We start from the raw sequence: 24,164 nt of genomic DNA on the forward strand, positions 1-24,164 counted from the left end.
TTGTTTTATTATTTTATTTTATATATATATTTCTAACATCTTTATTGGAGTATAACTGCTTTACAATGGTGTGTTAGTTTCTGCTTTATAACAAAGTGAATCAGTTATACATATACATATATCCCCATATCCCCTCCCTCTTGCATCTCCCTCCCTCCCACCCTCCCTACCCCACCTCTCTAGGTGGTCACAAAGCACCGAGCTGATCTCCCTGTGCTATGCGGCTGCTTCCCACCAGCTATCTATTTTACATTTGGTAGTGGATATATGTCCATGCCACTCTCTCACTTCGTCCCAGCTTACCCTTCCCCCTCCCCGTATCAGGTTCATTCTCTACGGCTGCATCTTTATTCCTGTCCAATCCCTAGGTTCACCAGAACCTTTTTTTTTTTTTTAGATTGCATATATAGAACAATGTGTTTTAAACAGAAACAGACTCATAGATACAGAGAACAAAACAGGTTGTTGCCAGAGGGGAGGGGGTTGCTAGAGGGGAGGGGGTTGTGGGGATGAATGAAAGAGGTGAGGGAGACTGATGGTGACAGGTGGTAACTAGACTTAACGTGGTGATCATCTTGTAATGTATAGAAATATTGAATCACCATATCGTGCACCTGGAGCTAACGATTATACTTCAATCAAAAAATTAAAATTAGAAAAAGCTTTATTGAGGTATAATTGACACAGTAAGCTGCATATATTTAAGTTGTACAATTTAAGGTTTGACATACGCAAATACCCATGAAACTATCACCTTAATCAAGATAGTGAACACAACCATCTTCCCCTAAGTTTCCTCATGCCTCATTATAATCCCTCCCTGCAGCCTCTCCTGCCCACCCCCCTTCCAGGGCAATACCTAAACTGCTTTCTGTCACTATAGATAGTTTGCATTTTCTAGAGTTTTACATAAATGCAATCATACACTATGTACTCTTTCACGTCTGGCTTTTTTCAGTCAGCATAATTATTTTGAGATTTATCTATGTTTTCACGTGCGTCAATAGTTCCTTCCTTATACTGCTGAGCAGTTTTCCACTGTACGGCTACAGCAAAATTTGTTTATCTATTCACCCTGTTTATGGACACTTGGGTTGTTTCCAGTTTTTGCAAATAAACCTGCTATAAGAAATGTTTAAAAAGAAAGAACAGTGTAGTTTCTTCTGACAAGTTGGTCAAGGGCTTATTCAAAGTTTGCAAGTCCTGCCATCTCTCTCTGACACCAGCTGGCATCCTGCAGTACAATTCTGCTGATAACCCCTGGCGTCAGAGTCAGGCTCCACAGGCCAAAGGACACAGTCCCAGCAAGACTGCCCTCACTTCAGACCCCAGCCACACTTCAGGGGGTCCCCAGGCCACCCACACTTCTGACCAACTGGCTACACACACATCCAGAAGGCTTAGTCTGGTCTGCTATAACAAAAATGCCATAAACTGGGTGGCTTAAACAAAAACACTTATTTCTCACAGCTCTGAAGGCTGAAGTCCAAGAAGCAGGCGCTGGCAGGTTCAGTGTCTGGTAAGGAACTGCTTCCTTGTTGAGAGACAGCTGTCTTCTTGCTGTGTCCTGACATGACAGAAGGGGTGAGGGAGCTCTCTGGGGTCTCACGTATAAGGGCACTAACCCCTTTCATGAGGGCGCCACCCTCTAATCACCTCCAATACCACCACACTGGGGGTGAGGTTTCAACATATGAATTGGGCGGCAGCACCAACCTCCGGTCTATAGCACATGACCTCCCTCAGCTTCAGTGTAAGTGTTACTCGAATTCAAAGAGCTCAGGAAATCGCTATACTTATGATTACAGTTTCATTGTAAAGGGTACAGATCAAGACTGCCCAAATGAAGAGACATATGGAGTGAGGTTCAGAAGGGACACCAACCCATAGCTCCTGTCCCTCTCCCTGTGGAATCGGGGTGTTCAGTGGAGCTGAAACCACGCACCTCAGGTTGGGACTTGAACCCACATGCCGGGACTCAAACCCGGGCAAAACCCACCGTCTTCCAACTGAGATCACACACCTGGTTTCAGGACTTAATGAAGCTCAGGTTCTTGATGTCTCGTGGCAGAAAGAATTCAGTGAGAGACAAAGTGATAGGTAAGAAGTGGATTTATTTAGAAACACACTACACAGACAGAGTGTGGGCCATCTCAGAAGCTGAGAGCAGCCCCAGGGTATGGGGTTCTCAGTTTTTATAGGGGTGGGTGATTTCATAGGCTAATGAGCGGGAGGAGTATTCCAGCTATTTCAGGAAGGGGTGGGGATTTCCAGGAATTGGGCCACCGCCCACATTTTGATCCTTATGGTGGGCCTTGGAACTGTCATGGTGCCTGTGGCTGTGTCATTTAGCTTGCTGATGTGTTACAAAGAGCGTATACTGGGCTTCCCTGGTGGCGCAGTGGTTAAGAATCCGCCTGCCAATGCAGGGGACATGGGTTCGAGCCCTGGTCCAGGAAGATCCCACATGCCGTGGAGCAACTACGCCCATGTGCCACAACTACTGAGCCTGAGCTCTAGAGCCCACGAGCCACAACCACTGAGCCCACGTGCCACAACTATTGAAGCCCGTGCACCTAGAGCCCATGCTACACAACAAGAGAAGCCACCATAATGAGAAGCTCACGCACCGCAACGAAGAGTAGCCCCTGCTCGCCGCAACTAGAGAAAGCCTGCGCGCAGCAACAAAGACCCAACGCAGCCAAAAATAACAATAAATAAAATTAATACATTTAAAAAGAAGAAGAGTGTATACTGAGGCACAACGTCTAGTGGAAGTCGACTTGTCCTCCAGCTTGGACTCATTTGCTTCTAATCAGTTTATGTCATGTCCTCAGGCTATGTCATTCTTTCAAAGGTTGTGCCCTGCCCCCTTCCCTCCTGTTTCAGATCTTCGGGGTGCCCAGCTTTTATCAGGCACGACTGATTGAATCACTGACCACATATTTCAACTCGATTTCCAGCCCCTCTCCCCTCCTGGGGGTGAGGCTGGCTCAGGGAGACCAACCCTCTAATCTCACGCCTGGTCTCTCTGCCGACCAGCCCCGATCCTGGGTCATCTCACTTCTTAGCATAAATTCAGGTGTGATCCAAGGGGCTCATGAATAATAAGGACGCTCCTATTACTGGGGAAATTCCAAGGATTTAGTATCTCCCCAGCAGGAACAAGAGACAACAGCCAGTCAAATTATTATTCAACAACCTCAAATGCACACCAACCACAACTCCTACCTCTCTTCAAACAAGGATAAAATCCGTGAACAGGGCCCACTGCTGGCTGGTTTTTGTTTCATTTTTTAAACTTTTTATTATAGAAATTTTCAAACAGAGATAACAATAGAAGGCATAATACAATGAACCCTCCCACTTCCATCACCGTTTCCCTGATTACCCCATTGTGGTTTATTTACCTTTTCACTCATACCCCTCCCCTTCCTCCCCACCCCCATCCTGATGCAAAGCCCAGAAGGACATCTTATCTGGCTGAGATTTCTGCATCGAAAGCTTCCTGAGTGGCTGCCACACCCATGACAGCCTCAAATGGGCTATAGTTCTGCTGAAATCTCAGCCCCCAGGCATCTGGGTGGGGGGCAGCCAGAGGCCCTTGGACACCTCATTTGCTGACTCCAGCATGACAGATAAGTAACACTTTCTACACACACTGCAATGTGTGAAACAATACCACACACAGCTTTATTGCATTCAAAGCTTCTGAGGCATGTCAGCGGGCCTTGGCTCTGGTATTTCTCGTGGGTTTCAGAAGATCTGTGTCTACAGCCCTTATTATCTCTGAAAGAATCAACTCTTAAAAATATAAACTCAAGAATATAAGCTTAAATACTCCTAATTATTTAAAATCAATACAGTGGAGCAGAATAAGGTAAGAAATAATGTATCAGTATTATGTATAGATCACAGACCCATTTCAGAGTAATTATAACAGGAGAACCAATCAATCAGCCCTTGAAAAATAACAAACACTTGACCCTGACCTTTCGTTTATCACACCAGAGTGACTGAGACAGCCCCTGATACCTAGGTTGGGAGAGCGTTTTTATGTCTGTGTATCTGGGAAGTTCTGACCCTTCCCCCAGGGTACCAGGGGCATCTAAGGAGGCACCTCCTCCATAATGGGATGTCAAGAGCAGTGAGTGGAGTCATCTGACTTACTTTGCAAAACGGGAAGTCAGATGAACACGAACTTTCCCCCAACTCTAGGACGCTAGTGTCGGGCACCGGCCCCGCAAGTCAAGGGAGGAGATGTAAAGTCTCACCACTGGAAACAGAATGGTTCGGAATGCCCCTCAGTTCACGCAAAGAACCCACACAGGGCTCACCTTGGGTTACCTGCTTGCCTCTCATCAACACAGGGGCTCATGCTTCCCTTTCCTGAGCTGGATGATCGATCATCAGAGAACAGCCCTCTTGGCTGCCCTCATTTCTGCAGAAGAGCCCAAGCAGGACCCATGGTTTAATCTTCGGCATTCTCCTCTAAACCCAGCTGTTTCCCGAGTATAAACTGGCTTCAAACAAGGCGTTTGTTTCAGGAGATCAATGAAGATGCTTTGGACCATCTCCAAAAGCAGAGAAGAATCAACAAAGAACTTTTCTTCCCAGGAGCAAAGAAAGCAAACTTTTAAAAACCACATTTCAGCTATTGCAGGGGGATCTTCCCTACAAAGATGATTTCTCTCCCAAGGAAGTGGAAGTTCTTGTTGGGAGGGGACACAGATGAACACATCTGTCAGAAATATCAAGTGCTCTGGGCCTCACTAGAGTGCCCTGGGGGCCCAGCACAAGGCTCCAGAAGCACTAACTTGTCAAACATCCATATGGAAAGGCCTGGGGTCCCTGTCTCCAGTGGTATTATTATCCTTTTCATACCACAAGGAGCCTGACCTCAGCTCTCCTCTTGGCAAAGCCCAGAGCAGGACACATTTCACCACAAGAGGTTACATTTCTCTCACTTTGGGGATCAGAACTTACATCCTGACAATATCAGGATATAAGGAGCTTGGGAAATTCCAGGAATCCATTCGCTCCCGCCCTGAGTGGACTGGGGTTATTTTCACTGCACAGAAACACTGCAGGAAAAATAGCTCCTTGTGCTTAAGCCTGGCAGCTTCTTTCCTCCCTGGTCCTTAAGTCTTCCTGACCCTTTGCCTGGTCAATTCCTACATCTGGAATTGGCTCAAACGAGGAGGAAAGTAGAAAGGGCTAGGGCTGGTGACAGGCCTCTAACTCACACAAGGACCAGTGCCGGGTTGAACAGGAATGTTGCTGTTTCCCATGGATCTGCTAGAAGGCCCTTCTGGCCATAGGTAGTCAGCCCAGCAGGTGACCTAGTATGGTCCCCGAGGTAGCCACACCTGGCCTGTCTGCCTGACAGCGGGCTTAGGTGAACGTTCAACTGTGCTGGCCACGGTGGTATCTCCACCAGCCAGTGCAGGATCTCACAATCCTGGGGAACAGAGGCTATCACTGAGGAGGGTGATCAGTAAGAAGGCAAGAGGCTCCAATCAGAAGAAAACCTCCAACTGTGAACGCAGTCAGGGTCCCTCTTGCCTGGTGAAGAGCCTTGCCCCAAAGCCTGGGCTAGGGGAAGAAGGCTCCGTAGTTGCAACCAAGGCATCTCTGCTGAGATGCCTTTCATAATACATGAGAGTGGGAGGGGTTTCTCGCCACATGGGACCTGGGTCACCTTGACCCTGAATCACAAATCCAAAACAGGCTGATTCAGATTATGGTTTGAAATCTTAGACTGAAAAGGGTCCTGTTGGACTAAACATTTCAAAACCATGGATGGGGTGTTGAGGTCCAAGACAGAAAGGGAAACAGTGGAGGAAAAGGACATACTTCTTTGGGAAACTCTGGTCTGGGTGGAGACCTGTTGTGCGCAGCTTCCCTCAAGCACAGAAAATAACCAGAGGTCTGAGCATTCACCCCAACTCCCACATGTAGGTAGTGGGGGGTGAGTAATAATGAAATTCAATGACTTTGGAATTTTCTAAAAAATCTATAGAGTTAAGTAGCTCTGTAGAGAATCATCAAAAGTTCAAGATTTGAAGGCTACCCCAGACAGCAGAGAGGCAGACACCAGAGGCCTAAGGAAGAACCCACAGTGGCTATAGATTATGTCCAAGAGCAGAGGGGCACTAAGGATTTCACTCCGCAAAGCCGCACCCGGCCACCGGGCAGCCTGGAGATCTACCAGAACAAGGGGAGGGGGTCATCCTGCCTGATGGGCAGCAGAAGGCAGAAAGGCTTCCTCACCCATAACGCAATCACCCCATCCCTTTCCCTGGCCAAACCCATCCTCTTAGCCCATCTCCCTATCCTCCCACCCTCACCAGCTCCCCTCCCATCCTTTCAGCCCTTGGGGACTCTCAGGAACCTCCCTGAGAGCTCCACCTACATACAGCATTTTCACTAGAGTCCCAGGCACTGCACAGGCAGTCAGCCCAAGCGTCCACAGCCCACCTACTTGGAGGAGCAGATGGAGAGCGTGGCGCCTGTGGCGAACAGCCAGAAGGCCGGGTACAGAGCTTCAGCAAAGTCCACCTTGTACTTATACAACAGGTGGACCTTGTCAGCCACGGCGAAGAAGATGACAAAGCCGTGGTCGCAGTTGAGGAGCACGCCCACTCGCGAGGCCTTCGTGGAGGGCAGGGTTTTCTGCACGTCGTTGTGCCAGGCAGAAATCTTGGTATTGAACCACTCTACACACCAAGAGGCACTGTTGCGGCCAAGCCGGCTCTCGGGGCCCTGCCGTTCCATGCTGCCATAGCAGACGCCCACCCCACAGAAGTTGTTCTTCTGCAGCTCCACCTCCCAGTAGTGGATCCCTTTCTTGTAGCAGTGCAGGCCCAACACCTGAGAGCAGTATGTGAACCTCTGGGGATGTGGTCGGTAGTTTTGGGGTACGTCAGCCACAGAAGCTACGGTGTAGTTCTCGGACAGAGTCACCTTGCTGTGGGCAGTGTTGTAGTCCAGGATGACTTTAACAGCATCTAAGGGAGCACCAAGGAGCCAGTTACAAGGAGCCCAAAATGCTCTCACTTTCAATCCTTTTCCTAACTGGTCCTATTTATTCATTTGTTTCATCCATCCATCCATTCTGTCTAGCCGGGCGGACATTTGTCCATCTCTCTATCCATCAATCCAGCCATCTGTGCATCTATTAGTCACCCATCTCTCTGTCTATTCCTCCATCTAAGACCATTTATTGAGCCCCTGGCTTATGCCAGATTCTATGCAGGATGTACAACCATGAACCAGACATGGTGCCTGGCCTCGTGGAGTTCACACTCCCACAAGCAAGGCAAGCCCGTCAGTAATGACAACACCACGGGCCCTGCACTCTGCTAAAGGGCAGGCACACTGCTGGAGGGACACAGCCACGGGGCAACGGCTAAAGGGTGGGGAGGGCACAGGGGGACACTTCACAGGTGGGCTAGAATTGGAGCTGGCGACAGGAAGAGGAGAATTAAACAGAGGAGAGCAGAGGAGGGAGGAAGGCTATGCTTGGCAGAGGGGACAGTGAAGGCAAACGTGGAGTCACGAGGACGGTGGACAGGTGCTGGGACCAGGGAAGGCTGGGCAGCTGGAAGCACAGAGGACACAGCAGGAGGAGAGGGACACATGGAGCCACAAGTAGAGAGCTAAGCGGTCTAGACTTGAATCGGTTGCAACGGGGAACCAATCAAGGTCTGTAAACACACCCATGACCTGAATATACTCCTTGGTTGGGACACGAGCATGGCCTCCCCGCCCTTCCTGCCACACTTCCAGCCAGTTCTGGCAAGTCCGAAGACTGAGCAGAGATGAGTGCTGTCCCCACCCTCCACCTCCTCCCCAGGACACACCCATCTCTGCCCCTCTGCTCACACGGAACCCTGGACCAGTGGGAGACAGCAGGCAGAGAAGGACAATCCCTAGCTGGGAATTCAGGACTGGGGTTATCTGCCACTCCCTGGCTCGGGGGCTCAGGGAAGGATACTTTGCTCTGGTTTTCCCCCAGGGCAAAATGAATGGCCTGGGAAAATGTCCTCTAAGATCCTAAGTCCCTAGAACTCACTTCCTCTGCTTACGTGGCTGTATCACAGAGCGCAGGGGGCCCCACAAATGGGGGGCGGGTGGGGGGAGGTTCTCGGGCGCCGGCCCGAGAACCAGGCATCCACTGCTCCCCACCCAGCCTGCTGTGGCTGTGGGGAAAGGAGGGCCAGAGCGCACTTCGCAGAGAGAGGTTATGGCCACTGCGTGGAAGTGAGCACAAGTGGAGGATGCTCTGTGGGTGAAGCTACGGGCGGGTGGCCCCTAGGCTGGCCCGGAGGAAGGAACTCCCACCACTTCCGGGCTGGAAGCCAGAAGGGAGCAAGTAAGGATGTGACAGAGTAGAGCACAGTGGGCCCTCTAGGCGAGAGGCTGACCAAGCTAGACAGAGGCAAGGGTAAGCAAGCCAGCAGCTACTCACACTCCAGGAGCTCAGGCCTGGACTTGGCGAGGAAGGTCTCCAGCACCTTGGCCTTGAGAGACACTGGGGTCGACGGTCTGGTGGGGACTTTGGCCTCAGCTGGATGAAGAAGAGAGAGATGTTTTCAGAACAAATGCAGAGTGGGCAGCCCACTGCCCCTGGCCCACCAGAACTCACCCTCCTGGCCAGTTTGTTTGAGATCCACTAAATGTTCTGGGGCTCCAAAGGTGGGAAGCTTGCTGGCTGAGACAATGATTGGGGCTGAGGGAGGAGACGCATGAGTTGGGGACATGACAGGGTGACCTGATGGCCTATACTCCCTGCCACGCTGATTCTCAAGAGCTGCTTCCACAAACACACACCTGGACAGCCACGGCGACACAAATGAGTCCAGACAGGGCAACACTCATCCTATTGGTCTTATGCATTTACACTTGCCACCTCCAAGCCCAGGCCTGGCTGCCAGCACGGGACACAGTCACAGAGCCCAGACCCCCAAACCCCATGGCTCAGCTTTCCCTGCTGGCATTCAGTTCTACACTCAGGCACTCAAGAAACAAAAAGATGCAGAAATGCGTAACTTACAAGGTTTCTTGGGTTTCTTTTCTTCTTCTGAAAAAGAAAATTTTCAGAATTAACATATTTTAAACACAATGACACTTTCAAAACACCATAATAACAATCAATGCACTAATGTGACCCATACAAATAAAGCTAGGATGTTTTAAACTTGAAAAATATAAGGGGTCAACAGGCAAATCAATCTACGGTGATAGAAACCTGAATCATGGTTTTGGTAGGGAGGGGGCTCACTAAAAAGCAGCATGAACGAATTTCCTGGAATAATGGAAATCTTTATCCTGATTTGGGTAATGGTAACACAGATGTGTGCATTTGTCAAAATTAATCTAACTGTACTTTTAAGATCTGGGCATTTTACTGTAGTATTAAATTATATCTCCGCAGAAGAAAAAATGCAAAAACAAACACAAAAAAAGACCCACATAGGGAGCAAGCCAAAAAAATGTGCTTGCCAAGTACCACGATAGTCTTTAGAAAGTATCACGAGTGTGTGCCTGTGGGAACTGAGTTTAGCTAAAACACCCGTCCGCAAAGCGTGGTCCCCAAACCAGTAGCATCAGCATCACCTGGGAAGCTGTAGGGATGCAAATTCTCAGACCCACCCAGACCAGCTGAAACTGAGAGTCTGGGGGTGGGGCTCAGAAGTCTGTCTCTTACAAGCCCCTGGGATTGCGATGAGGGCTCAAGTTTGAGCAGACTAGAAGATTTCAGGTTCCCTTTCTGCCACCTTCCCCACCACTGAAATGATAAGGGGGGTTTTGGATCTCATCCCTGCCTGCCTGCAGGATACTGTACATTCCAGACCAGCCCTGCTCTCTCTCCACCAGACCCTCCCTGGTCCCACATGCCCCACTGGCTCCCCGTTCCTCCCGCTTCAGAGCCGTATTTCTCGGGAGTCGTTCTCACTCTTCCCATCTCCCCCCTGCTCCTCTCCTGCCCACTGCCGCTGGACCAGCATCTTGGCAGGACCCCAGGCTATGACCTTGGCCTCAGGCAAAGGGCCCCCTCCCCAGTCATCACGATTCTTAGGAGCCTCATCCACAGTGATGAGCCTACCCCTTCCTTGCCTGTTTCCCCGCCTCAGCCCCCAACAGCTCACTCACATGAAGAGCGGGGCTTATGAAGTGGGGCAGCGGGAAGGAGGCTTTCAGGAGCTGTGCCTTGAGAAGGCCACAGGTTTACAGTACCTCCCTCTTCACACAAGGTGCCCTTCCACGTTTTCAGGCTCCGCTGATGGCTCCCTCCTCACCTGTCCCAGGCATCCCAGTCCCCGACCCCATTCCACTCAGGAACTGGTACCACACATTTGTCTGCCAAAGACAACCACTAAACACTAACACCAAGCAAACAACAACAAAAACCAGCCCGGAGTTCTCTCATCCCAACCACCCAATGCGGGGCAGCCCTCCTCCGTCCTCACTGACTTTTTGGCCAACAGTTCGGTGACATATGCCCGTCCTTTAGAGAGCTTTCACCATCAGTGTCCCATGTGAACCTCACACAATAATCCCATGAGGTGGACATCATTATGGTCCAAATTTGACAGATGAGGAAACTGAGGACCATTCTTCACCCCAGCCCCATCTCAACAGGGTGATTTCGCCCCCAAGGGCGAGCAGAAATTGATTCTTAGGAGGTGAGGGGGAGAGAAGGATGGAAAAAACTTGTTCTTTTTATGTGTAAAAGCACAGTATATAAACAGATATATCATATGTGCGGTATTAAAATTTCATGGATGGGGGTGATTAGGAAAAAAATTTCTAAAAGGGCCTGAGAGGTAAGAGCAAAGGAGGGCAACAGGGAAAAAAGGTTGAAGAGCTCTGTGATGGCAGAAACACATCCCAACCCGAGGCTGAACGGCACTGGGCTACGGTGAGGCTCAGCCTCTGCTCAGGGGGTCACCCCAAATGCCAGAACTCGGGCATCGTAAGTATTTCTCAAGACAAGCCAGCTTCGGTCATCTTGCTGTTCCAGGCAGTCAGAACATCCAGTGCTGATGGCCGGTCCTCCCGCGTGCGCCAGCAGGGCTCCTGCAACAGTCCTGCCACCTCCCCTCAGTGGGGTCAGACAGCACTTGCCTCCAGGTGCGCCTGGGCCCCGCGGAGCCTGGGATGGGCTGTGCCCCACGGACAGGAGCCGTGACGCCTGCCAGTGCCTCAGCCCGAGCACCGCCTGCCACAGTCGCTGCGGCCCCAGGGACAGAGGTGGGGTTACTTTACTTACTTGGGGTCTTCTTCATAGGCCGTGGGGGTTTCGGCATGTGCGGCAGGTCATGTCCTCCAGGGACCCCTGTGCCAAAGAAGAAGAGGGTAGTCTATGTGGCTCTTCCAAACCAAGCCTAGGAGCCAGCCCCGCAGTCGGCAGGCGGGGAGAGGGCTTACAAAGTTGATTTCCGCTGACCTTCCCCATCCGATCATTTACAAGCACTAGAAACAAGATAACTGAAAGACAAATTCGGTGTGTTCCCTCTTTTCTCTGCCTTAAAATGCAGCCAGGGTGCAGTCTTTCCTCCACCAGCACCCAGCTCCATGACCTCTGAACCATCTGTGAGCTTTGGTTTCTTCCGACGTATGACGGGGATGACTCTCCTCGCTCGTGGTGGTGAGATCAAGATGTCTGGCATGTCGTGGTAGCTCCTTTCCCTCTGGTTCCTCTCACCCCTCCGTCCCCAGACCAGTGATCACTGACATAGCAGGAAAACAAATATGCAGGGCTAATCCATCAATGGCTTTCCCCTCTGTGCCGGGCGCTGGGGAGAGTGTTGGATGAAAACAGACCCAGCCCCTGCCCTCACTGATCACAGTCTGGTGGGGGAGACACACGGGAATGGCAAGGAAGAGTAAAATGCGCTAAGGGCCCCAAGGGATGATAAGGACCCGGCAACCTGGTCTGAGGAGCAGGAGTGGCGACAGGGGAGGTTTGCTGAGAAATGGAATGTTTCAACTGACCTCTGAAGGGTGACAGGGTGTCACCTGGTGAAGATGTTGGAGTCTGAGCCCTCTAGGCAGTGGGGGAGCATGTACAAAGGCCCTGTGGCAGGAAGCTTAACATTTTTTTTTTTTTTTTTTAAGCTTAACATATTTGAAGAATTATAGAGTGTAGAGGGATGTATGGGAGGAGGGGGTAACTTCAGGGCTAAAGAGCCAGACGGGGCCTGACCAGGCAGGGGCTGACAGCCAGGGTCAAGAGTCTGGTCTGCAATCTAAAAGCAATGGAAAGTCTCTGAACAGGAGGCAGGGGAGAAGGTGCCAAGAAATCAGATTTGCATCCTGAAAAGCTCTTTCCAGCTGCAACAGGAGTGGATGCAGAGGGCCTCATTAGGAAGCTGCCACGGGTGATTGCAATGGACAGCAGGTGACTGGTGGCTGGCAGGGAAATCAGCTGACTGAAGCACGAGGTGTTTAAGAAGCAAAATCTGACAATGGGTTGGATGTACGTGGAAGGGCAGGGGGTATTACCAAGGAGGAATTCCATGTTTCTCTGACCCCCAAACTAGCCACTTCCCTACCAAATAACACTGACAACCCAGAATCCATTCAACCCGTCTGAGCCAACCTCAGACTCACAAAAAAAAGCCTATCTAGAAAGACCCTTCATAACATCCAGCCCCCAAAAATATTTTAGGAAGGACAGCTACAATCTCAGGATGAGGCAGAAACTCCCCACTACCTCCTAGATGGAGAGCAAATGTTTTATAACCCCCGAAACTCAAGTCCCAATGCTCCAGTTCAGGATTTCTCTCCCACCCCAAAACACTGAGGGGACACATCCCATTTCAGAGGTCCCAGTGGAAAGCATAGGAGGTTGCTAATAGTTACCTGGGATGATGAGCTCCTCAGGCTTCTTGTCCTGGAACTGTTTGAGGTACTGCTTCAGCTCATTTTTGAGCTCAGAGGTGCCCTGACAGACACCCTTTATCAGCTCGTGATTCAGCTCCACCTTGGGGACATAGACTGGCTTCGTTGTGATTCCTTGCAGTTTTGCTGCTTTCTGCAACAAGCCAGGGGGTTAGTTCAGGCAGCTCTGGTGAAGCCAGGGCCTGGGCTCAGGCCTCATGAACCCCAGAAGGAGCTTCCCTGTGCCCATGGGCACTAAGTCTAATCAACCTCTCAAATTAGAGCCAGAGGTCACTGGGGGTTAAAGTGCCACTTCAAGACACAGCGATCTGGAGCTGGAAGGGCCCTCAGAGGTCCCTCACCTTACAAACGGGAAAACTGAAGTCAAAAATGACAAGTGTCTTGCCAGGACCTCTGCCAATTCGTGGCAGGGACAAAGCGGGGACCCAGATCTCCTGACCCCCACGGACAATGCTCCTTCCACCCCTCCAGCTGTGGCTGAAGAAGTACAGGAGACTCATCACCATCTCCATCCCGCAAGGACCAGCTCTGAACACATGTCCTGAAAATAGACAGGAATGCCTGGAAGGCTGCAGGATTCAGCCACATATCCAATGAAGAAGAAGGATCTTACAGAAGGTTCCAGACCTGGAGACCAAATCATGTCATACAGTATCCAGAGGGCCAGATGTGGACTCGGAATCCTTCTGTAAGAGCTCAAGGCGGCTAGGCCAACAAACAGGAATGAGCATGTGAGATGAAACTTAATGCCATCCAGCCTAGGTGTGGCCAGAAGACCCTGAACAGAGAAGAGAAGGTTGCCAGGCACTCCTGTCCCTCCTCAGGACCTGAACATGGAATCTGGGCCTTGGACGTGTCAAAGCAGCACGTCACCCAATCAACGGGCCACCCCAGAACATCTGCCGCGTGCCAGACACTCTGCCGTGCACTGGACATGCTAGGAGGATGAAGGGCCCCGCCCGAAAAGAGCTGACAGCGTTTTGGTTTTTTTCTCTTTTTTTTTGGCCACGCTGTGCGGCATGTGGGATCTTAGTTCCCTGACCAGGGATTGAACCCACACCCCCTGCGTTGGGAGCACGGAGTCTTAACCACTGGACCACCAGGGAGGTCCCCTGACAGCCTTTTAAACAGACATGAAAACAAGGACATCTAAAACAACGTTGTTGAGGGCAAGAGCAGAGGCAGGTAACATGCTCCGGATCGCCAGCAATGGCAGAATAACGGGATCTGAGGACAAAGGACAGGGTTTACTAGGCAGAGGCCAGCCACAGCATTCCTTCCCAATGCCCGGTGCATCTGAGGAGTGCTCTGCTGTGGTTAGAGCACAGGGCATGGGCAGGGGGTGGCTGGCAAAGGCAGGCTGGTCACCAAGGTCCTGTGGGAATGTGAAATCAGAAAGGGCGGGGAGTGGTGCCTGTGCTTTAGAGAGACACTTCCAGGGGCTGTGCAGAGGCAGGATGGAGGGAAGCGGTGGGGGCCTATGCAGTAGGCAGCATGCTAAGATGGCCCCCAAGACTCCTGCCTGCCCCGGGTACACATCCTATACATCCTCTCCTCCTAAGTATGAGCATGACACTGAGTATGAAAGGATATTACTCCATGGTTAGGTTACATTACATGGGAAAACTGAAGGAATACTGAGATGTAATTAAGATCCCGAATCTGTTGGTTTTGAATTAATCAAAAAGATGATTCTCCCAGGTGGGCCTCACTTAATCAGGTAAAAGTCCTTAAAAAAGGAACTGGGCTTTCGGGGAGGGAGAAATTCTCTGCCGGTTTTGAAGAAGCCGGCTGCCAACTCGAAAGAGGGCCACACAGCGAGGAATCACAGCAGCCTCTAGGAACTGCGGGTGGCCCCTGCTGACAGCCAGCAAGGACATGGGGACCCCAGTCCTGCACCACAAGGGACTGAATTCTGCCAACAAGAATGTGAGCTTGGAAGACAACCTTGAGCTCCAAAAGGAATGTAGCCTGGTGAGACCTCAGCCATGCCCTGAGCCACAGAAAGTGTGAGATAACAGATAGATGTTCTTCTAAGCCACTCAGTTTGTGGTAAGTTGTCATGAAATGCAGAAAACTAACAGAGCATGTGTCTCAGGGATGCTTCCCATGACCTCATACAGCCTCAGCTCCTCGAGGGCCCCAACGCACCCACAGTCAACATCATGACGCTAGGCAGAAAGAGTATTCAACGCCCTCATCTTGACCCACCTCCAGAAACTCATACTCGTCCCCCTTAGTCAGGGCAAGTTCAATCTCTTCCTTCAGGGTCTGGATCTCACTCTTCTTCTTGAGGAGGATCTGATAAATGTTGTCAAACTTGCTGTTGACCCTCTTCTCCTCTTCCTTTATCTTTCGTGTGGAGCTGGCCTCTGAGGCATCAATGAGAGCCTTCATTTCCATGTATTCTTGTCTAAGCTGGTCTATCTTCCTGTGTGCAACCTCCTGAGAAGCCAAAACAAGAGGGCATCCATCAGACTGGCAAAAAAGCTAAGCTTGAGACACGGAGCGCCAGGAGCTCTTACCTATACTTCCTGGGAATACAAAGGGATGCAACCACTTTGGAGAGCAAGATCTGGTGTATTTGAAGGTGCTCATACCCTTTGACCAGCAACTCAATCTAGGAATATACTCTAGAAAAAATCTGGAGACTTCCCTGGTGGCGCAGTGGATAAGACCCCGTGCTCCCAATGCAGGGGGCCTGCGTGCAATCCCTGGTCAGGGAACTAGATCCCACATGCATGCTGGAACTAAGAGTTCTCATGCCACCACTAAGAAGCCCGCGAACCGCAAGTTAGGAGCCCACGTACCGCAACTAAGGAGCTGGCGAGCCACAACTAAGGAGTCCTGGAGCCGCAACTAAGGAGCCCACCTGCAGCCACTAAGACCCCATGCAACCAAGTAAATAAATAAAGAAAAAAATCTCAGAACCTGCCCAAGAGACACACAAGAATGCTCTAAGCAGCACTGTTTGAATTAGCAAAACCCTGGAAACAACCTGAATGTCTATCAATAGAAGACGGAAAATTATTCACAGGATGGAATATTAAACAGTAATAAGGGAAAAACAACTTGTAGAAGAAGACATACAATATGATGCTCCTTACATAAAGGTTAGAAACAAACAGAATGGTAGTATCTATTGTCAAAGGAATACATACGTACATATTACAAGTATAAAGAAACACATGGGAATGGATAAATTCAGGATAGTGGTTACTTCTGGAAGAGAGGAAGGGGGATATAAAAAGGGAGAAGCAAAGCAGGGGCTTCATCTTCCATGGCGATATTTTATTTCTTAAGCTGGAAAGCAGTTCATGAGTAATTTTTTAAAGGGTATGAAGCTGCTCTAGAAAATTTCCTCTAGAACTGCGCTATCTAATACCATAGCTACTTGCTACATGTAGCTACAGAGCATTTGAACTATGGCTAGTCCAAGTTAAGATGTGCTATAAGTGTAAAATAAAAGGAATCTGAAATATCTCATTAACACTTTATACTGATTAAAATAATATTTTGGATATACTGAGTTAAATAAAATATATTATTAAAATTAATTTCATGTGTTATTCAAATTAGAGTTATATACAGTATAAGGCTCACTTTATATTTCTAGGGGACAGCACTGCTCTAGAAGCTGCAGTTTCGCTTTACATGTTGGGAAACCTCAATAGCTCAGGATCAAACGTGACAGAAACACACATAAGAGGGACAGGAAGATTGGAACTCAATTATTTCTTTTTCTTTCTTTTTTGGCCACACTGCGCAGCATATGGCATCTTAGTTCCCCGACCGGGGATTGAACCCGTGCCCCCTGCAGTGGAAGCACGGAGTCTTAACCACTGAACCACCAGGGAAGTCCCAGGAATTCAATTATTTCTTTAACCCTGCCACCTCCAATGTGACTACCAATGTCCCTGAGTATTCATCCTCCTTCTGCTCCCGTCAATAAGAGAACACCCCTGGAGTTTAGACCAGCACGTGGCTGCCCAGCCACAGACTACATTTCCCAGCATCCCCTGCAGCTGGGCTTGGTCATGTGACTAAGCTGCTCACAACAGGAGCAAAAGTGATAATGGCAACACTCTCCTTCCCCCTTCTCACAGGCTACAGCAAAGATGTAATGGTGACCCAGCTGCAACCACAGAGATGAGGAAGGGCAATAAAAAGGAAAGAACTCTGAACTCTGAAGGATCACATGGAGCAGAGCCATCCCAGTAGCCTGGGTTGCTCAGGTCCCACTAGTCTGGGTTCTTCACCTGAACTTTCGCAGGGAGCAAAATAAACGGCTATCTTATTTAAACCTCTGATTTTGAGGGGTATCTCTGTTACAGCAGTTTAGCCTGCCCCCCCCCCACTGATACAGGTATTTTCATGTGCATCCTTTCATTTAAGCCTCATAACTCACCTCTGGAAAGAAGTTGTGATTGCTTCAAAACTAAGGCTCAGAGATCTGCCAACACAGGCTAGTATTCTAACCCAGATTTCATCTAATTAAGCCACAGCTGTGGCAATAAAACTGAATGCTGTAGCTCCAGACCAGGATGCTTAAAAATCAAATCTTCTTTCAATATAAAAGCATTGTAACCTTATAAAAACTGTAAAAAAACTAGAGGGAAAAAAATATCCCTAATTCTACCACTCCAACACTTGCACTACTATTCCTTTATTATATTTCCTTCCAGTCTTTTTTCCTATACTTCCTGTAATGGGTTGAATGGCAGCCCCTCAAAAGATATGTCCACGTTTCAGAACTTACTTAGAAAATGAGTCTTTGCAGATGTAATTTGGGTAGGAATCTTGAGATGAGATCATCCTGGATTACCCAGGTGAGCTCTAATCCAATAGCAAGTGTCCTTATTAGAGACAAAAGAGGAGAAGACGGAGGAGGCCATGTGAAGATAGGGGCAGAGATTGGAGTGATGCAGCCACAAGCCAAGGAATACCTGAGCCACAAGAGGCTGGAAGAGGCAAGGAAGGATTCTTCCCCAGAACCTGCGGAAAGAGTGTGGCCCTGTCGACACTTTGAATTTGGACTTCTGGCCTCCAGAACTGTGGGAGACCACATTTCTGTTGTTGTAAGCCAAGTCTGCAGTAACCTGTTACAGTCGCCCTAGAAACAAATACACTTTTTAAAAATAAATAGATGCAACTTTTACTTCCTGTTTTTCTCCCCCTTAAATCATAACCACTTTTTATATTACTATATTTTAACCCTAATTTTTAATGGCTGGGCTTGTAGGTAGGCTTTGAGTCTGTAAAGGATCTCTCTGGGCACATAGCTTTTTGCATGTTCTGCAAGGCTGAAGTTGAATTCTGACACTGTGAGTGAACCTGACACAAGCCTTGCCCTCCCCAGAGGTGAAGGGAGGCTCCAGGGCCAGGCTGGTGGCGGGGAGCCCTGTCTCTCACCCGCACGTCCTGCTGCCTGGCTCTCACGTCCTCCAGTGCTCTCGACGCCCCGTTGATCTGACTGTACGTGACAGTCAGTTTATGCCTCAACTTGTTCTGCGGAGAAAACAAACCGAGTGAGAAAATACCCCATCCAGCCCCCCACCAGCACCCAACACCAGCGACTGCCCTCAAGTCTATCCCACAGGTGTTTCCACCACCCCAAGTCTCACCTGCTTGTAGCTTTTTTTTTATTAAGTTTGTTTTTTTTGATGTGGACCATTTTTAAAGTTTTTATTGAATTTGTTACAATATTGCTTCTGTTTTATGTTTTGGTTTTTTGGCCACGAGGCACGTGGGATCTTAGCTCCCCTCTGTACTGAAAGGTGAAGTCTTAACCACTGGACAGCCAGGAAAGTCCCTGCTTGTAGCTTTTTGAAGCATTCTCATATTTACTGCCTCCCTTCATCCTTTCAGGGGAACTGGACAGTAAAGAAGTTACAAGGATAGGATTTGGAGCCAGACAGACAAGACTCAATACCCAGCTCTTCAGCTGTCTCTCACTTGTTTCTTTGGCCATGAAATAGATATCAACGCAACTGTTCCCACCCCGCGGGGCTAGAAGGAGAATTAACTGAAGCAGTGTTAAGTCCTCAGCATAGTGCCTGGATCTTAGTCAGGACAAATGGCCTTAGTAAACTTCAGCTTGGATTATTATGAGCTTCTTCACTAGCACCCATTTTATAGATGATGAAACTGAGGCAAAGAGGACAGCAAGGTGGTCAAGCTCACACAGACAGAACGAGCTGGGGCAGCTGCTTCAGAAAGTGGCAGGCGGGGTTGTACAAACCAAGCCTCCCACTGCAAACAACCAGAAAAGCAGACAAAATATTGGGGGAGGGGGATCTATTAAAAACCAATAGGGAGCTAAGAAAGGAGGGAAGGATTATGTAATTAAGATCCAGAAGAAGGAAACCCAGAGAGATAAGCCTGGCATCGGGGGTTGTTCTCCCAGAGCCATCTGCCAGTTCCGGAAGACAGCTGGGAGGGCCTCTGTCAGCCTCGGAGAGGCAGGTGGACAAAGATCAGAGTCCAAGGCTCACTTGATAAGCCCCACAGGCAGCGACCTCCAAGGGCTAAACCCTAGGATAGGGACGAACCAGCAGTAAACCAGCCATCGACAGTTCAGTCCCTGAAACTGAACTAAGGTGATTCAGAATTGCTAGGCCCCTAGCCTTCAGATACAAAGGTAAATTATGCACAGTGGAAGCTAATATCACCCAAGGCCTCTTAGTATTGCCATAAATTTTCATAATCAATATCCAATTTCACCCTACTCAGGTGAAATGTTGGGGCATAGAAATGGGTAGGAAAATCACCACCACCACTACCATAATGGGAGCTAGTGTTTATCATGTACTTACTCCAAGCCAGGCATTGTTCTAGTGCTTTCCATGTATTAACTAAAAGCAAAAAGCAACGCTAGGAGGTAGAGGGTTATCCCCCCTTTACAGATGAGGTCACTGAAGCACAGAGCAATTAAGTGGCTTGCCCTAGGTCACATCGCCATTAACTAGTGCTACAAGATCCTGGTGTTACAATTACAGACTTGTGTCCAAACTGAGCACACAGGAAAATTCTAGAAAAAAATGTATGTCCCCTAACTAGTTGGCTCAACAATACTCTGGCCCTCCCTTCCTCTTCCCTGCCTCTCCCACTCCACCACTGACCTTGACTCTGGATTTGAACCACCCAGAGAAGAGTCACATGTAAAGGCTAGAAGCAGAGACCAAGGCCACACTAACTCAACCCCAAAAGCCCAAGTCATTGATAGCGTTTCAGATGTGACCTCTGTGACAATGCCCTTTGACCTGGTCTCTAACAGTGGGGTTCACAGACTGGGGACTTGGGTCCTCCACATGGGAGGCACCGGAGTCCTGAGTCCACCCCACACCAGTGACCGGGCCAAGCTGGGCTGGCTCTGCCACCAGTACTGACCAGCAGCAGGGCTGGAAAAGGAGACAGGTTAAAGGACTGAGCAAGCCAGGACAACGAGGGGAAGGGGAGAGATGGCAGGAAAGCCTTGTTAAAAGGATTAAAAAGCCCAGTGTGTATGGCATACAAATAATCTGGGCGCAGACTCCAGCTCCAGGTCCTGGAGGCTGAGAGGGAGCTGGGGCTCCAGACCAGGCGGAAATGGGTCCTTCTGCCCCTACTTGCCTTCAGCCTCCTGGATAAGAACTTCTAGAAGGGTCTTTCGATAGGAGCCAGGCTGCCCTAGTCCTCAGAGCCATGCATCCTGAGGCAAAGAAGAGCTGGGCAGCCTAACACCCTCCATGCAGCAAACTCTCCTCAGGGAATTTCTGAGTAACAGAAATGATAGTGGCACTTCTATGGAGCATTAGCGAACTGTAAAACGCCATTTATGGAACACCTCATTTAATCTTCCCAGTAACCTTCTGAGATAGGTACTATTATTGTGCCCCTTTTCTGAGTTCCTAGCTAGGAAGCAGAGCCAGAATTCAAACCCAGATCTCAACATCCAGCTCTGGTCAGAGCCTGTGTCAACCAGCCTGACCCTGGGGCCTGCCCATGAGGCACTTCCCACACAATTCATCCCTTCGGAGCCTCCTGGTCACCCTTGGAGGTGGGGAGGGAATGCTATTAATCCCATTTTATGGATGAAGATAAGGTTCAGAGAACTCAGAGTCTTGCCCTGAACCACAGCGGATGCGGGGCAGAGCAGGGCTCCAGCCTCCGCAGGCCAGGCAGGTTCCTTCCTGCAACAGGTGGAGACCCAGGTAGTCTGGGCCTGAGATGGTGGTACCTCCAAAGTCAACTGTCAGGCACTGCCTGAGGTCTGACTTCTGGGACTCAGGGAGGAAGTACACAGAAACCCTGCTCAGACTGGAGAAGCAGACCAGGCCAGGGAGGAGCCGTGCCCGGACGGGAGCAAAGCCTTCACCCTGGCCCTGGCGCCACTGCAAACCTCCCACAGGCCTCATGTCTCCTTTGATGATACGAGGACAGCCCTTGTTCTCCCTGACAGCACTGCCAGAGTGAAAGGAAATCAGGCTTCACTCTGGAGCTCAGACTGATACAATGAAAGGTAGTTAGACTACACCTTTTCAGCCTCTGCCTGGAGTCCACAGGGGGAAATTATGATCCCCAAACCACTGAAATCATCACAGACCCAGAAGGCCCCTTAGGAATGAATCCACCCAGTCCCACCTCCTCACTTTACTGATGAGGGCCAATCCTGTGCTTTAAAGTGGCACAGGAAGTATATAGGGCGCTATGGTGCAGGAGTTTGGCTGTGCATCCTATCCAGGGATTCCTGGGACTCTGCCCACCCTCCCACCCATAACCGTCCTCCCTGGTCGCTGGAAGTCTCTGGCTCACCAAAGGCTTTTTCTCACATGACCTCAGGAATGTCCTATGCTCTGAACTCTGTGGACTTGGCTTTGAGGCTGGTCCATAGGGAGAAACAGCAAATGTGGAGTCAGACCAGCTGGGGGCCCAATGCCCACTTGGGTTAGCTCAGGTTAAATTAACTTCTCTGAACCTCCATTTCCTCAGCTGTAAATAACTAATTATACCCACCTCCCGGGTGCTACCCGGATTTATTGAGAGAACAGAGGTAACCCCTAGCGCTCATATCTGATGTTCAAAACCCTGTACTAAACATGTCAGACAAGTGCTAGGCTTAAGGCAAGCAATGTCCCTCCGTATAATGGGTGAGAGGGGTGGGGGCAGAGAAGGTGGACCAGGAATGATCCAGAAGGGCTGTATGTTCTCCCAGCCCCTTTCTACCTGGACCCTGGGGATGCCCCTGCCCTGATCTCAGGCCCAGCGAGGCCCATCCCCCGCACCCAGGTGATCCAAGTAGGCCAAGATGCCCACAGTGGTACCCTCTGCACAACCCAGCAGGCCCAGGCTGCCCCTCTGGGCCCTCATCCGCCAACCCCTACCTCCAGGTCAGTGCTGGCCTGACTCAGGGACGCAGGCGAGCAGGTCTTGTGCTCCACCACGCAGATGTGGCAGATGCACTCGCCGTGCTCAGGGCAGAAGAAGTCCCGCAGCCGGTTGTGCTGGGGGCACTTGCGGCGCATCAGGTCACGGATGGGCGGCTGCAGCGGGTGGTCCCGGAAGGCGGGGCTGTCGAGATGCGGCCGCAGGTGCTCCTGGCAGAAGGAGGCCGTGCACACCAGGCACGTCTTGACGGCGGTCGCCTGCAGGCAGTGGTCGCAAGCCACCTGGCCGGCCGGGTTGGGGGCGGCGGCCCGGGTGGGCGGCGTCCAGTCGTCGGGGAGCTCGGGATGGACCTGCTCGGCCTGCAGGAACTGCTCCACCACCGCACACAACACCGTGTTCTTGTGCAGCTGTGGCCGCGTCTGGAAGCCGGTGCGGCACTGCGGGCATAGGTACGGCGGGCCCTGGACGGCCCACGTCTGGTCCAGGCACGACCCGCAGAAGTTGTGGCCGCAGGGCGTGGTGACCGGCCCCTTGAAGGGCTCCAGACAGATGGAGCACGACAGCTCTTCGGCCAGGGGACACAGCTCCGCCATGGCGCTCCTGGGGGAACCCGACGAGACGCGCTGGAACCACGGCCGCGACTGCTGCACTATCGCCCGGAGGCCGCCAAGGAAACGAAACTGATCTGTGGGAGGGGCGGTCCCCGGGCCTTTCGGGAAGTCACGTGGGGCAGGCGGGGAGCGTGGGGGGTGGGGCGGGCCGCGCGGGGCCCCCGGGGTTGCTGACGTGCGAGTTGCGACGTTCGTACCCCGGTGGTTTCCGGGGGTTGGGTGCGGGGCGCTGGGCTCGGGGTTTCAGACGAGCCTCTCGACCACCAGGGGGTTCTTGCGGCCACTCTGCGGATGAGGAAACTGACGCCTCGCGTGGTGAACCCCGGATCCCGGGAGTGAGGGGACTACTGCACAGAAGCCCCTGCAGCAGGTACCTTCCTTCGGAGAACTCATCCGGACAGGAGTTGTCCGCACCGCCCCCGCGAGCAAGGCTGTCTTATCAGGACAGGGTCTTAAAAAAATAACTGCAGGAACAGTAAACGACTGACTGCCTTTTTTTTTTTTTTTTTTTTTTTTTAAATCCTTCCTTTCTCTTCCCTGGTCCTGGGCGCTGGCGTATCGGCTTACAATCTCTGCAGCCTGGAGCCCATGGTCACACACCCACACGCTCAGGCTTAAACTTGGTGATTTCTTTCCATGCCGCCGATATAACATGCTTTTTATTTTATTTTATTTTCCATTTCTACTTTACTGGAGTTCGGATTCAACCCAGTTTAACAAAGTTTTCCTCTCACACACATACATACACACTTGCCCGTGCACACACACACACAAATATAATTTTGAAACATTTTTCTCAAAATTGTTTATTTAGGTTTATTTTCTTTCATTTATTTTTAGCTTTGTTTCCCTCCCTGCTCTGGCCTGGGTGCAGGTAAAGTGGGTGTACAATAAGGGAGAAGTGTTCAAGAGAGGGGATGGGGAGCGAAGAGAAAGTGTTTTGGGAGGAATAAGCTGGAGTTTGCTTTGGGGATAGGGTGGGCAGCAAAAAGGAGGACAAGGTAAATGCTAATAGTGATCACTACCATTTATTGGGCACCTGCTGGGTGCTAGACAAGTCATAGATATCCTTATAATCTCTTATAATCCTTGTAAGCACTACAAGACAGAAGTCATTATATCATTTTACAGATGAGGGTCATGTATTTTATACAAAATAGGACTAGGCTACTAGCTCAGGATTGCTTTATTTAATATTCTAATTCCCGCTTTTCCTGTAGTAATAGTAACAGTAATAGTAATTACTATAGTAATATAATAATAGTAATTCTATTC

The 24,164-nt window shown here is 50.2% G+C and overlaps 1 protein-coding gene across 2 annotated transcripts; it reads right to left on the reverse strand.

The window, feature by feature from the left end:
* Positions 1–646: 646 nt before the first annotated feature.
* On the reverse strand, positions 647–22,953 carry TRIM25 (tripartite motif containing 25). 2 transcript variants are annotated; one of them, XM_022552547.3, is made up of 9 exons: positions 22,275–22,953; positions 18,325–18,420; positions 15,124–15,357; positions 12,874–13,045; positions 11,279–11,344; positions 9,059–9,085; positions 8,651–8,734; positions 8,474–8,572; positions 647–7,010 (listed from the first exon to the last, which is right to left on the reverse strand). In XM_022552547.3, the coding sequence occupies exons 1-9, from the start codon at positions 22,869–22,871 to the stop codon at positions 6,481–6,483; spliced, it is 1,905 nt and encodes a 634-aa protein (XP_022408255.2). In that variant the 5' UTR covers positions 22,872–22,953; the 3' UTR covers positions 647–6,480. The 2 variants fall into 2 exon arrangements, with proteins under 2 accessions (XP_022408255.2, XP_022408256.2); XM_022552548.3 differs by lacking the exon at positions 8,651–8,734 and having other exon boundaries at positions 22,275–22,952.
* Between the last annotated feature and the right edge of the window lie 1,211 nt (positions 22,954–24,164).

This window comes from Delphinapterus leucas, chromosome 19 (genome assembly GCF_059928025.1).
Source record: "Delphinapterus leucas isolate spDelLeu-1000000601 "Yukka" chromosome 19, BTC_Dleu_Yukka2, whole genome shotgun sequence".
Classification (NCBI taxonomy): domain Eukaryota; kingdom Metazoa; phylum Chordata; class Mammalia; order Artiodactyla; family Monodontidae; genus Delphinapterus; species Delphinapterus leucas.

Coding starts and splice junctions, on each gene's coding strand:
- TRIM25 (XM_022552547.3), bottom strand. CDS start 22,871: ATGGCGGAGCTGTGTCCCCTGGCCGAAGAGCTGTCGTGCTCCATCTGT. Junction 18,421..22,274: donor AGGCCAGCACTGACCTGGAG/GTAGGGGTTGGC, acceptor TTTTCTCCGCAG/AACAAGTTGAGGCATAAACT. Junction 11,345..12,873: donor TGAGGAGCTCATCATCCCAG/GTAACTATTAGC, acceptor TCTTTGGCACAG/GGGTCCCTGGAGGACATGAC.